This window comes from Solanum dulcamara, chromosome 3 (genome assembly GCF_947179165.1).
Source record: "Solanum dulcamara chromosome 3, daSolDulc1.2, whole genome shotgun sequence".
NCBI lineage: Eukaryota > Viridiplantae > Streptophyta > Magnoliopsida > Solanales > Solanaceae > Solanum > Solanum dulcamara.
Window position 1 is genome coordinate 80,041,651 of NC_077239.1, and position 14,128 is coordinate 80,055,778.

The 14,128-nt window shown below is 29.3% G+C and overlaps 1 protein-coding gene and 1 pseudogene across 1 annotated transcript; both read left to right on the top strand.

The window, feature by feature from the left end:
• The first annotated feature begins 4,319 nt into the window (after positions 1-4,319).
• On the top strand, positions 4,320-6,252 carry LOC129883237 (chalcone synthase 1B). Its single transcript, XM_055957857.1, has 2 exons — positions 4,320-4,618; positions 5,094-6,252. The coding sequence occupies exons 1-2, from the start codon at positions 4,441-4,443 to the stop codon at positions 6,083-6,085; spliced, it is 1,170 nt and encodes a 389-aa protein (XP_055813832.1). The 5' UTR covers positions 4,320-4,440; the 3' UTR covers positions 6,086-6,252.
• Positions 6,253-8,075: 1,823 nt separating this feature from the next.
• On the top strand, positions 8,076-11,801 carry LOC129881895 (60S acidic ribosomal protein P0-like; annotated as a pseudogene).
• Positions 11,802-14,128: the final 2,327 nt, after the last annotated feature.

Genomic DNA, 14,128 nt, shown 5'->3' on the forward strand with positions numbered 1-14,128 from the left:
AAGAATTTCAAATTCCACAAATGACTCATGGAGTTCAAACTCCTTAAACAATTCATGAACTTTACTTTCACAACCTATATGAAAAAAATTACTGATATTTTAAATTTGAGAAAAAATTCATTGAGTTCAAACTTATGTGTTTAATAGGACCAAAAAAATTCTATTTTTTTTTAATAAAAATAAGTTAATTTTCTTACTTATTTTATAGTGTTAGTAAGCAAACAAAAAAATGTTATCTCACTAACACCTATATGTCATTTAGGAAAATGTTAGGAATACAGATAGACAGAGGGATTGGATATGTTGGTGGGGAGGAGACAATAAACTTACAACGTCACTTATGTAACTTGTTTTTTCTATTTTCATTAGGGGAGGAATTTTCCTCATTTTTAAGCAACTGGTTTTCCTAGAGAATTTTTTTTTCAAATATTTTGTTCAATTAAACATAAAAAATTGAAAAATATTTTCCTCCATATCAAACACATAAATAATTCATATTTAATGATTTTGCTTTAGTGAAAAAAGTTAGGTAGGATATGAGGTATGATTTTGGCCAGGGAGGGACCTTTTCACACGATATTTTGCCTTGTAATTCAATTTTGTTAATTATATTCCTCTTTGCAACTCAAATTAATGAAATGATCCATTTCTTGTTTCCCTATTTTTATGTAATTATTTAATATTCGAAATTTATTAGCTGATATAGTTTGTCCAATCAAACTTTCAGGAAATTAAAAATATTTATTTTATTTTTAAAAAAAATGTTTTTTTTAAAAGGTTGATGTGTTTGATCAAACTTCTATGAAAAATAAAATATTTTTGGTAATAGTAAAAATTGTTCTAAAAAATTGAAAAAAATAATTTTTCTGAAAAATATATTTTAAAAGCATGTCCAAACGCAATTTGCTATAATAATATTAGCAAAAAAAAAATTCCAAATATATCATCCAAACAAATTTAATTATTCAAAGTACTTTTTTAAAAAAAAAAACTTATATCAATATATTTTTTAAAAAATAAACAAATTTTAGAAACTTAATCAAACAGTCGAGACATACCTCCCGCTAAAGAACACTATTGACAATGGGGTCCGGGAGTGGAATCGAAAATTTTGCTGTGATTTTTGTATAGTTTAAAACAAGTGAATGTTTTAAAGTTCAAGAGAATCGTTATATTTTTTTTTCCATATTTACACCTTTCTTTTAACTAGGTTCTTAACTACTTTATATTTTCTACGAGAATAGTTTAGGAATAATCAAAAAGGTAATTGTGGAAGCAACCTTTAATTTTTGTCCTTAAATATTTCTCTTAAAAGATATGTCATATCTAGGGGTGCACGAAATCGAACTAGAAATCAAACCAAACCGCAAATCGGAAAAAAAAATGATTAGTGCCTTGGTTTTACTTGCTTTGGTATTTAAAGAGAAAATTCGATTATATACTCTCCTAATCATACCAATAATTCATTTAATATGAATTAAAGAGTATTAAAGTTTCCCACTAGGAATATACTTTTTCTTTAATTGTTTTTATTAAAATATCATCAACCCCCCCCCATCTTTCCAAACTTTTGGGGATAATTTAAAGAAAAAGTGTAATTTTTGAACGGCACGAAAAAGACACCTACATTTGGCCTTAAATGTTTGTGCAAAAAGAGAAATGTCTTTATTCATAGTGACTTGGCAAAATGAGTATCTTTCATTCTTGTCTTTGGGAAAATTAAGCATACCACGATCTTATTCAATCACAAAAATTAGTGTAGAATATAAAAATCATCTAAGATTGTATAAAAAGATCAAAGTATCTATATCAATTCGATGTGGGATATTTGACAGTACTCACGTACACTCAAAATTGAACATTTAGAACATGAAAGAACGAGATAGTAAAATGAGAGCTAACATCAATCGGGGTAAATCATTATTAGCTCTGATATGACAATGAAGAAATGAACTGAACTCAACTCAACTCTATTCCGAAAGCCAATTCAAAAGATGAGAATTAATCAAATTCGCAAGAAGGGATTGAAGATGAGGGTAAGAGTTGTTATATACTCTGTGAACAAAATTACTTTATTTTTTGTAACATTACTACAAAAAAAATGTTCAAAAGACTTTATTATAATATTATTTTTTTACGTTGATAGTTAACGTACTATAGTTATATTCTGCATTATGCATGCAATGCTCGTCACCTCGTACATACGTGTACTTAACAAAGCAACCTAAAATACTAGTAGTAGATCAAACAATTAATGAATTTAGGCAAATATTGTGTGCATTATTTATTTATGGACAAAAGGAAAACTTGTAAAAGTTAAAAAAAGCAAATATAGGTACAACGTTATAGCCTTGTTGTCCACACGTTAAAGTCAGTATTCCAACACCACACAACTTACCTACTTAACAATCAAAGCAGTACATTCCCATAATTAGAACCAAACCAAAGAATGTTCAAAATTTATATCACATTAGATGTTTGCCTATGTTGTGTACATTCTAACTACCTTTCCTTTTACCAAACATGCATTCGGAACTTATTGGCCCGATTAATTTAAATTCAAACGGTCGAAAATTTATTATGAGATGTTTTAATGCTTCAATTCTTATTAAAAAAATAATCATTTTCATGAGTTGAATTCGAAACCTTTGTCTGAAAATAAAGGAATCTTTACTGTTTTCGTTGTATCCGGCTATTGATCAAATTTCACTCCATTCATGCATCTAGCATTTCTCTTGGTCCCTCATATATTAGGTAAATTCTAAGTTAAATTATATATGACTAAGCATATTTAACATTCAATTTATTAAAATGTGCAATTGTGATCCCTTTGCTTGTGAATATATTCTCAAATTTTGTAATTACTCATGTATTATAAAAATGTGTGTTGTTATTGATCATATTTGAGGGTAATTAATGTAGTTCTAAAAAGTAAAAATTAGTCTGAATATAACATTTTTCGACATAAAGAATTAAAAATACATATTTTATTAAGTTGAAGTTTAAATATGTTGAGTCAAAATTAAAATCTGTCAATAATTAAGGAATTAAAAGTGCTATTATCCCCTTAAAACAAATAATTATCCGGTGTTTGAAACTCTTCGATCACTTTCAAAACTTTCAGGACTTAAATCCGAGATCTCTGATTCTATCATAGTGATCAAAACATTAATTCATTTCATTCATGCATCTAACACTACTGCTAACAATGTCCCTTTTTGTGGCCACCTCTTAAGACTAAAAAAGTGAAAACACATAATATGTTTGACACTCGACTGCATTGATTCTTTTTGACAGTTTGTGTCGTTCAGTCATTGTGAACTTACTGTCCTAAAAAATCGACTTGTTGGAAATACGAAAAATCAAAACATCTAATTAACTTTTAGTGTAAATATAAATAATGACTACTTAATTTGGTAAGGACAAACTTACATGTTCAAAATTTCTTTAAAATGTGCTGTAAAATGTTAAATTCCACAATTTAAATTCATAACACATACGTTAAAATGCCATAATTCACAACTAGTTTCTAATGAATTAGCGGCGAATACAATTTCTCGGGTAAATAAGAAAAATTTCATGTTGCTAATCCCATTTAGATATGGATTATCGATGAATTATAAGAAAATTCAATTAGCTAGGAGATTTTTAGCGATGGATTAACCAGAAATTACCGACAAATTATGTAGCGCTAATTCTATGTTTTCTATTAGTGATATATATTTGATTTTTCAAAGAGTATTAGGGTTTGAAGTTGAGCTATAGACGCAACATGAGCGGTTCTCCAAAGTTCTTTTGTCAGAAAATTATATTGCATATAACAATAACATATCTCGTGTAATTCTAAAAGTGAGGTCTAAAAAGGCTAGAATATACGGAAATCCCTACTCCTACCTTGTAGAGGTAGCTAAAAAAAATGTTTTCATTAGACTTCCGACTAATGAAGGTAGAGAGATTGATTTTCGCGTCTAATTTTAACCTAAAGTGCTCTTGATATAGTTTTACGTGTCAAACTCTTATCCAAGGGCCAAAGCTAATCAAAGCTGATGTTATAATATAACAGAAATCTTATGTAAGATTTCATCAACACCGTCATTTAGTTTTAAAAAATTTTTTGACTAAAATCTACGACCGTTGATTTTGAGAAAGTAGGTAGCAGTTCAATTAATATTTATTATAGTGTAGAAGGTTTGCTAAGAGGCTTAGAATAAGTTAGAAAGGAAAACCAAAAAAAAATAAAAAATATCACGTGCCATTAGTTGTTGACGCACATGATCTCTATCTACCATTCTTTCTTTTTGGACTTCACATATAAATATATCACACTAGTTTATAGTTTATACAACCCCCATGCAAAAAAACATAACACATTTATCACTCCACGTACTAGTACTACCTTAAAAAAACGTAGCATATTATCCACCATTTTTTCCGGCGAAAATGGTCACCGTGGAGGAGTATCGTAAGGCGCAACGTGCTGAGGGTCCAGCCACGGTCATGGCCATTGGAACATCTACGCCTTCCAACTGTGTTGATCAGAGTACTTATCCTGATTATTATTTTCGTATCACTAATAGTGAACACAAGATTGAGCTCAAGGAGAAATTTAAGCGCATGTGTAAGATAAATTAAACCCCTTGTCTTATTGTTTTTATTAAGTTTTCTAACACGTATTTTTTTTGAAGAACTTATGCTCGAATTAGTACAAGAAGTTAGTTCCATACCTATTGATCTGAAATAGGATGGCCTATGAATAGTAATGTATATTGGAGTTGTAGATTAATGGTTGAAACTCTATTAATCCAATTGAATTTTGATAATTAGAAGTGACTTTACCTTATGTTAAGCTAATAATTAACGAAGATTAATTTGTTTCTCTCTTTTTCATCGTATAATAATGATAATCAGTAGGTTAATTCCTTAAATAGCATCACATGTGAGATGCTTTTTGTGATATTGACTATATCCTATGTTACTTTTTCCTTAATAAGTTGAATACAACAAATGTTAAAGTTGCTTAAATTTACAATTTTTCTAATAATAACTGTCCAAATGATATCTTGACATGATTATTTTTTTGGGTATATATGCAGGTGATAAATCAATGATTAAGAAGAGGTACATGCATTTAACAGAGGAAATTTTGAAAGAGAACCCTAATATGTGTGCATACATGGCACCTTCCCTTGACGCCAGACAAGACATAGTTGTTGTTGAAGTGCCTAAACTTGGCAAAGAGGCAGCCCAAAAGGCCATTAAAGAATGGGGCCAGCCCAAGTCTAAAATTACCCATTTGATCTTTTGTACAACTAGTGGTGTGGACATGCCCGGTTGCGACTACCAACTTGCTAAGCTCCTCGGTCTTCGGCCATCGGTTAAGCGATTCATGATGTACCAACAAGGTTGCTTTGCCGGTGGAACAGTACTCCGGCTAGCCAAGGACTTGGCTGAGAACAACAAGGGCGCTAGAGTCCTTGTTGTTTGCTCTGAGATTACTGCAGTCACATTCCGTGGGCCCAGTGAATCTCACTTGGATAGCTTAGTTGGCCAAGCCCTTTTTGGTGATGGTGCAGCCGCCATCATTATGGGTTCAGACCCAATTTCAGGGGTTGAGATGCCTTTATTCGAACTTGTCTCAGCAGCCCAAACTCTACTCCCCGATAGCGAAGGTGCTATAGATGGACATCTCCGTGAGGTTGGGCTTACATTCCACTTACTCAAGGATGTTCCTGGGCTGATCTCGAAAAACATCGAGAAGAGCCTTCTGGAAGCATTCCAACCTCTGGGTATATCTGATTGGAACTCTCTATTTTGGATCGCTCACCCTGGCGGGCCTGCAATTTTGGACCAAGTTGAATTAAAGTTGGGCCTAAAGCCTGAGAAACTTAGGGCTACAAGGGAAGTATTGAGTAACTATGGCAATATGTCAAGTGCTTGTGTGTTGTTTATTTTGGATGAAATGAGAAAGGCATCTACAAAACAAGGCTTAGGAACTACTGGTGAAGGGCTTGAATGGGGTGTCCTTTTTGGATTTGGGCCTGGGCTTACAGTTGAGACTGTTGTCCTCCACAGTGTTGCTACTTAGTGGGCTGGGCTTATACTGTGGGAAAGACAATTTAATTTCTTAGGGCTTGAATTTGAATTTAATTTGTATGCTATGAAGGTATTTGCTCTATTTTGTTATTTTATTTTATATTTGTAATGAAAACTATGTAATTCTGTTGCATAATTTATTATCACTTTAATTTCAGCTTCTTCACAATCGTAACTGATAAAAATGATTCTGCTACTTCTCAAAAATACTTATTCTCCAAACTAAGCATTTTTCTATTTTTTTCTAATTCAATTGAGTTTTAATTTTCTAAAAGTTTGAAAAAAACGGATTATAATATAGAAACCCAAAAATTCGCTTGCATATACATCACTTTTATTTTTCAATATATTTTATGTAAGATAAACAAGGAAAGACATGCTTGTAGCTATTATGTAATAAGTTGTGTTCGGTATGAATGAAAATGTTTTCTTTAAAAAATAATTGAATTTTTAAATTTATTTTCTTATATTTGATACGTAAGTAAAAAAATAATATTCTAAAAATATTTGTATATCATCAAGACAAATAATAGGGGAGGTTGAGGTGAGGGTATAGTGGGTTTTGGGTTGGGGATGAAGAAAGCACCATTTTAAATACCACTTGTGAAACATATTTTCAAAATCATTTTTCTCACTTTTAATAAATTAATTTTCTTTAAAAAAAATATATTTAATTATTTTAAACAAACCGAACATAAAAAAATTTAAAATATTTTCCACCGTACGGAATACACCCATGCATTCACGATAACAAAAGGTACCCCAATTTAGGCTTCCTAGATTTGTTGGAGTTCTATTTGGAAAAGAATTAGATGATTACCATAATTTTAAAATTCGAATCATTTTGTAATTAAATTAGTCTCTTTAATTTTGTAATTTAGGAATTAAAAAATCTATCATTTTTTTATGCAATTAAGACCATTTATTTATGTTGCAAACGTAAAATTGGGAGGACGATCCTCCCAGTGAATTAACCGTACCGAAACAGACACGTTCTGGTCTGGGGAACGCCCGATCAGAAAAAGACAATTTGACTCCGTAAATTGTGGAAACACTATGTGCACGTTTCATAAATGTGATGTTTTTATATTTAATTTTTTAAATCTCATTTTAACATTGGTATTATGAATTTATAGTCATGAAAGTATCTACATGTTTAATGCCACAATTTTAAAAAATATATATTTTCTTCTAACTTCTAGCTAATCAAATATCTTCACATAAATTGAGACGCACCAAGTATCCAATAAGGATAAAGACTTCAAGTAGTTAACTTGTGCCTGCCAATTTTTTTATTTTTTTTTGAAATACAATAGCACCTTCGATCCATCAACGTTATATATAATGTATGATTCGTCAAAAGTGACCAACGGTTAATTAAATGTGTGTTTTTAGTCTCTTTATGTAGGAAATACAATATGTGTAGAATTATATTATCTTCAATTATTAAGTAAGTCAATTACCATTTCAATCTCAACATTAAGCACGGGTAATTAAGTGATAAACTGTTATAGTAAATTTGTGAATATTCACAAATAACGGAACAAAATAAAAAAATACTACTTATATTAACCAAAAATCGAAATTAGCTATAGTGGAACACAATCAAAATTTACCAAAAAATACTACTAATTATTAACTAAAAATTAAATGTATAAATCAGCAATGATCGAACAAAATCAAAATTTACCAAAAATACTACTTATTATAAGTTATATATATTAACCAAAAATCGAAATCAGCAATAATGGACCCAAGATACTATTTCGTTTGTTCTTTTTTTTAAAAAATAAAATGCACAAAATATCCTGCGTTAACTAGGTTCGAAATAGAGCAATCCTAATAAAAAGGATTTCATTGATTTGAGTCCTAATTTGTAACTACTACAACTTCTTCCAATTTCCCAAAAATAAATAAAAAAACTCAAAAAGGACAGTTACGTTACTTACGTACCTCTACCATTTTTTATTTTTTTTGTATATATAAAGCTCACATTAGTTCTAGGGTTTATTCTTACACCATTTTTCTCATTTTTTTTCTCTCTAAGAATTTTTAGCAATGGCAGTTAAACCAACAAAAACCCAAAAAAAAGTTGCATATGATCAAAAATTATGCAAATATCTTGATCAATATAATCAAATATTGATCGTCAACGCCGATAATGTTGGTTCAACGCAAATGCAGAGTATTCGTAAGGGTTTACGAGGTGACTCTGTTGTACTTATGGGGAAAAATACGATGATGAAGAGGTCCGTTAGGATCCATGCAGAAAGAACCAGAAATGATGTGTTTCTTAGTCTTATTCCTCTTCTTATCGTGAGTACTTTCAACATAATTGATCGTGCCTGTGTGAAAAGATATCTGTTATATTCGTCTTTTTTCTAGTTTTGTTATTGTCTTATGGAATAATAACTTGATCGATACTTGTACTTGCATTGATAGACATAACATACTTCAATAAATTGGAGGCCTTAAACTTTTGAATAATAATTAATAATACATTTAAAGTTTATTCTTCTAGTGTGCTTTGTAAGATGCAAATTGTTCTTAAAGAATTATTTTGAGATCCAAAGTTGTATATTTGTTTTTATATGTGAAAAAATTATCTTTTTCTATAAAAGAAATCTTTTGAATCTTGTACTATTAAACTATACAACATTACAATTATGAAAAGACCATACCTCTTTTAAGGCATAGAGCGGCCCCTATTTATTTGTGAACCATACTTTAGAGCTTAGAAATTATTTTTCTTATTGATTTTTGAATGTACATATGAAGTTACACTATGTCTATGCTTTTTGATTATTTTTTTTAATAAAAATAAAATAAAAAATTGTGATCTCTTAATTTCGTTATTTATTATAAAAATATGATTTATTTATTTGTTGCTAATTTATTTTTTTGGCCTGTTAAATATTAGGGGAATGTTGGTTTGATTTTCACCAAGGGTGATTTGAAGGAGATAAAGGAGGAAGTTGCAAAATACAAGGTAACTCATGTTTTTTGTATAACAAATATTAAGTTCTAATCCATTAAATTGAAATTGGATCTTATTATTTTTAGCCACCAGGTCTTAATTAGTCATAACAATTAGCAAGTATATAATGTATATATATTAATTATACCCAAATTATATTTCATAAAACTAACCTTATTATTATGTATGTTATTGTGATTGCAAATAGGTGGGAGCTCCTGCACGTGTTGGGTTAGTTGCTCCAGTTGATGTCATTGTCCCTCCTGGGAACACTGGGCTTGATCCTTCTCAAACCTCCTTCTTCCAGGTTCTTTTGTAATTTTTTTAAAATTAATTTTACTTATACAAATTAACATAAAAAATATCAATGTGTTTTAACCCGTTAAATATGGGTAAAGTATTTTTAAAAATTTAGATTATTTATAGTTTATTTGGTTAAGCTTGAATCTTATAGTAAATTTATGTATTTGGTTAATTTTTAAGGATTTTTGAGTAATTGCAAAAGCTAAGAAAGTATATTTGTTTTTGCTATAACCATATGCACAAATTGCTTCTCTAATAGTAACAAATGTACCTATTTTCGAATTGATTACCCAAACTTAGTGCTGTTCTCCAAAATTATCTTTATTGGTAAAACACTTTTGAATGAAAAATACTTTTTCAAAATAAACAAATTTTGAAAGCATGTGAAATAGTCTAATATATAAACTCGATAGCTCAAATTATATTATTCAAGATTTATTCTTGATAAAATTATAAATACTTTTTTGTTCTTAGGTGCTCAACATTCCTACAAAGATTAATAGGGGAACAGTTGAAATCATAACACCAGTTGAACTTATCAAGAAAGGTGACAAAGTGGGCTCATCAGAGGCAGCCCTATTATCCAAACTTGGAATAAGGCCTTTTTCTTATGGGCTTGTAGTTAGTTCAGTTTATGATAATGGATCAGTATTCAGCCCAGACGTATTGGACCTAACTGAAGATGACCTTGTTGAGAAATTTGCTACTGGAGTTGCAATGATAACCACTTTGTCTTTGGCTATTTCTTATCCTACACTTGCAGCTGCACCACATATGGTCATTAATGGATACAAAAATGTTTTGGCTGTTGCTGTTGAGACTGAGTATGATTATCCTCTAGCTCAACAAGTCAGAGTATCTCAAGGTAATTATTTAATTGACTCCTATTTTTACTTTAAGTAATATACTGACAGTATGCTAACATGTGTTGCAATCGAAGTTACTATTACCTCCGCTCAATATTAGATGAGCATCTTATTTAAAATAGTTGTCATATATTACTTGATCACTTACTAAATCAGGATAAAATTAGTTTTTTTCTCATTTTACCCCTATAATTAATATGACCTTTTAGAATGTGAACAATTCCCAATACAAGCTATTCCTATACTCTAGGTATAGTTTTTCTTAGTTTTATGTTCATTGATATGAACAAAAAGCAAAATAATAAAGTTGGTCAATCTATTAATGATTTCTTATTCAGCATATAAAATAGAAAGTGTCCATCCTAATATGACGGAGGGAGTAAGTATTACCTCTCAAGTGACCTCATTATGTTTTTCACAAGTTTAAGTTCATCCAATAAAAATCTAATAGTAATAATATAATTTCTTCTAGTATACAATTTTGTTATCGTATTATTTATTGGATGCTAACATGTGTGAGCAGCCGAAGTTACTAAGAATTATCTCACAAGTGACCTTATTATATTTTTTCGCGAGTTTATATACATCTAACTAAAAACAAATGGTAATAATATATTTCTTGTAGTATACAATTTTGTTATCGTATAATTTTTTGGATTGTAACATATGTTAGCACTTGAAGTTACTAAGAATTACCTCATAAGTGACCTCATTATGTTTTTTCTCAGAGTTTTAAGTACATCTAACTAAACTCAAATGCTAATATATACTTCTTGTAGTATATTATTTATTGTTGTTCTTGGTATTTCTTTTTCTACTTGTTTTGATATATAATTTACTTTAGTTGAACGGAATTGTTTATTGAAAATAATTTTTCTATTCTTATAAGTTAGGGATTAGTCCGCCTACCCATATTCTTTTCAGATATTGTTGTTGTAGTCTTGTTCTCTTTTGTTACTTGTAAATAAATAGATTATTAGATGTACTCTCCACAATCTTGTCTTGTTACATAATTATAAAGGTACTATTCTCACTCTATTATTTTCAAAATCTTGTGTTTAATTTACTATCTAAATATGCATTAGAGAGTTAGAATTTCTCCATAATCAGTGTAGAACAATTTTAAACATGTAATGACACATTAATCATTTAGCATTTTTATAATTTTACTAATTAATGCTTAAATCCATGTTATTTTGTAGTAGTTAACATTATGTAATTGTCAATTGTATTTTTCCTTTTAGTATTTGTTCTATTAATGCCTAATCTTACTGTAGGATCCTAGCAAGTTTATAGTTGCAACTGCGGAGTTTATTGAGTCTGATGCAGCTGTTCAAGGTGTTGTTGAGACTAATCAGGGTAATAAGAAGGAAGAAGAAGCTGAGTCTGAGGAGGATGATGCCATGTTTGGGCTTTTTGACGATTAAATTAATTAATCTTTCTAGTTTAGTGTCAAAAACAATTAATTACGTACTACATATTTGTGTGCTTAATTATATTACTTGTTATGTTATGTATGACAATGTTATTTTAAGTTTAATATGACTTTCTAATTTTTATGATGTAGATCCCTTAAAGTATTTTGTGCTATATTTTCCTAAGTTAAAACGATTGAATCAATTAACCTGTTTAAAATTTGTTTGGCCCTAACAATATGGCATAATCCAATTCAGCCAACTCAATTATCATATTTTCGTTTATTTATTTATTCTTTTTTAATTTTTTAATTACCAAATTAAATTGATATAAGCAATTTTCTTTAAAATACTATGACAGTATCTAACCAACTAAACCCAACAATTTTAAAACCTTGTCACATGGTGGGTAGTCTATTTAGAGGAAAGTACAATTGCAATGTTGTTGTTTGCTTGGCTCGTTGTAGCTGTTTGTGATGTAGTGGAGAATTGAACATCGAAATTTTTGGTGGGTAGTTTATTTAGAGGAATAGTACAATTGCAAGGTTGTTGTTTGGTTGGCTCATTGTAGAGTTTGTGATGCAGTGGTAAATTGAGCATAGGAATTTTTGGTGGGTAGTCTATTTAAAGGAATAGTACAATTGCAAGGTTATTGTTTGCTTGGCTCATTGTAGAGTTTGTGATGCAGTGGTGAATTGAGCATAGGAATTTTTGGTGGGTAGTCTATTTAGAAGGATAGTACAATTGCAAGGTTGTTGTTTGCTTGGCTCATTGTAGAGTTTGTGATGCAGTGGTGAATTGAGCATATGAATTTTTATTGGTGTCTTAGCCATAAATACAAACGGTTGAGTGATTTTGTAAGGTGAAATTGTAATATTTGAGTGATTTTTTTGTCATAAAAGAAAGTTGAGTGACTTTAATTTAATATTTGAGTGATATTTTTGTCATAAAATAAAGTTGAGTGATTTTCATAGTTCAAAATAAGTGAATTTTTCATAATTCAAGATAAATGTTTGATTATTTTTTTTTATTTTTGCCCTTCATTTACATTTTCTAGGTAATAAGTTCAAAAAAGTTAATTGCTCATATTTATGATTTTAATTCAAATTACTTCTATTTCAAGAATAGTTTAACAATTACTAAAAAGATAAAATTAAAAAATGATGTTCAATTTATGTTCTAATTTTTTTTCTTAGCAAGTATACATTACCTCGCAAATTTAATTAATACGAAATAAAAAGAGTATGATTTATGATTGCCGACTCCAAATTTGTGAGAAAACTATTATGAGCACGTTTTCAAGAGCATAAACGTTGCAAACATAATAAATGATAAAAATAAATAAGAATCCTCAGGAAACACATAAATGTCCACCAAAGATAATTTAATTTTCCAGAGAAAATATAATGTCCACAAGATATTGTATGAGATTTATTTTCTCATTAATAATGTAGGGACTTTGAGGGACCAGACCAGGGGGGCAGCTAATTAATCTAAAGGGTTCCCAAACGATTTAGAAGCTTTTGTCATTTACTAATCTCATCTTTTAGGGAATCAATTTTTTTTTATTGTATAAGCATATATGGAGTTTAGATTCTTGCATGATAGCTGACATAGATGATAAAAGACACTTTTTTTGTGGGATATATTCTTTTAATGTGCGGCATTGATCCACACAGCATATTTTGAAAAAGATTTATCATTTGAAAAGAAAAAAAATAGTCTTTATCTAAAAAAAGAAAGGGGCTCGTCTTTTTTAATCCTAACCAAAAAAATCAATGAATCACACCTAGTACATAAATTATATCAAATGATCCATCGATTTTTATTCAACATTATAGAATTAAGAATTAGAAATATTGCCCTTGATTAGAAGAATAATGAATTGATCTTTATATATATATATATATATACAGAAGAGAGAGACTAGTTAAATTAAAATTTCAACCAAATGTTGTTAACTTGTCACATAACCAAAATTGCCATTGGTATTATTTGGTTCTTGCTTCTTCAATTTATTTTTACAAAATTTTAACTGTTCTATTTGTTGCTTTATAATTTTTTAGTATCTAAAAATTTATTTTATTTATTTATTATGGTTATATATAACATGTCAAATAAAAAGATTATTTTTACAAAAATATTTTGATAAAAATTTCTTATGGGTCAATTTAAGTTGCACATCATTCCAATTTTTAACAGACTAAAATGATAAATTTGGGCGGGACAATAACCCATCTAAACTTGAACGGATTAAGCATGTTATGTTTTTATGGGCTAGTTTTAGCAACATTCATGTAAGGTTCTAATTATAAATATCCATATTTATTACTGTCGTTAAATATAATATAGCGAAATTATATATAAATTATCACAAAATCATTTATTTGTTGTAAATAAGCTCTATGGACAATCTTACAGCAGCATCCAGCTTCTATAAATAGGTGGACACATTATATAGACTTTTTCAAGCA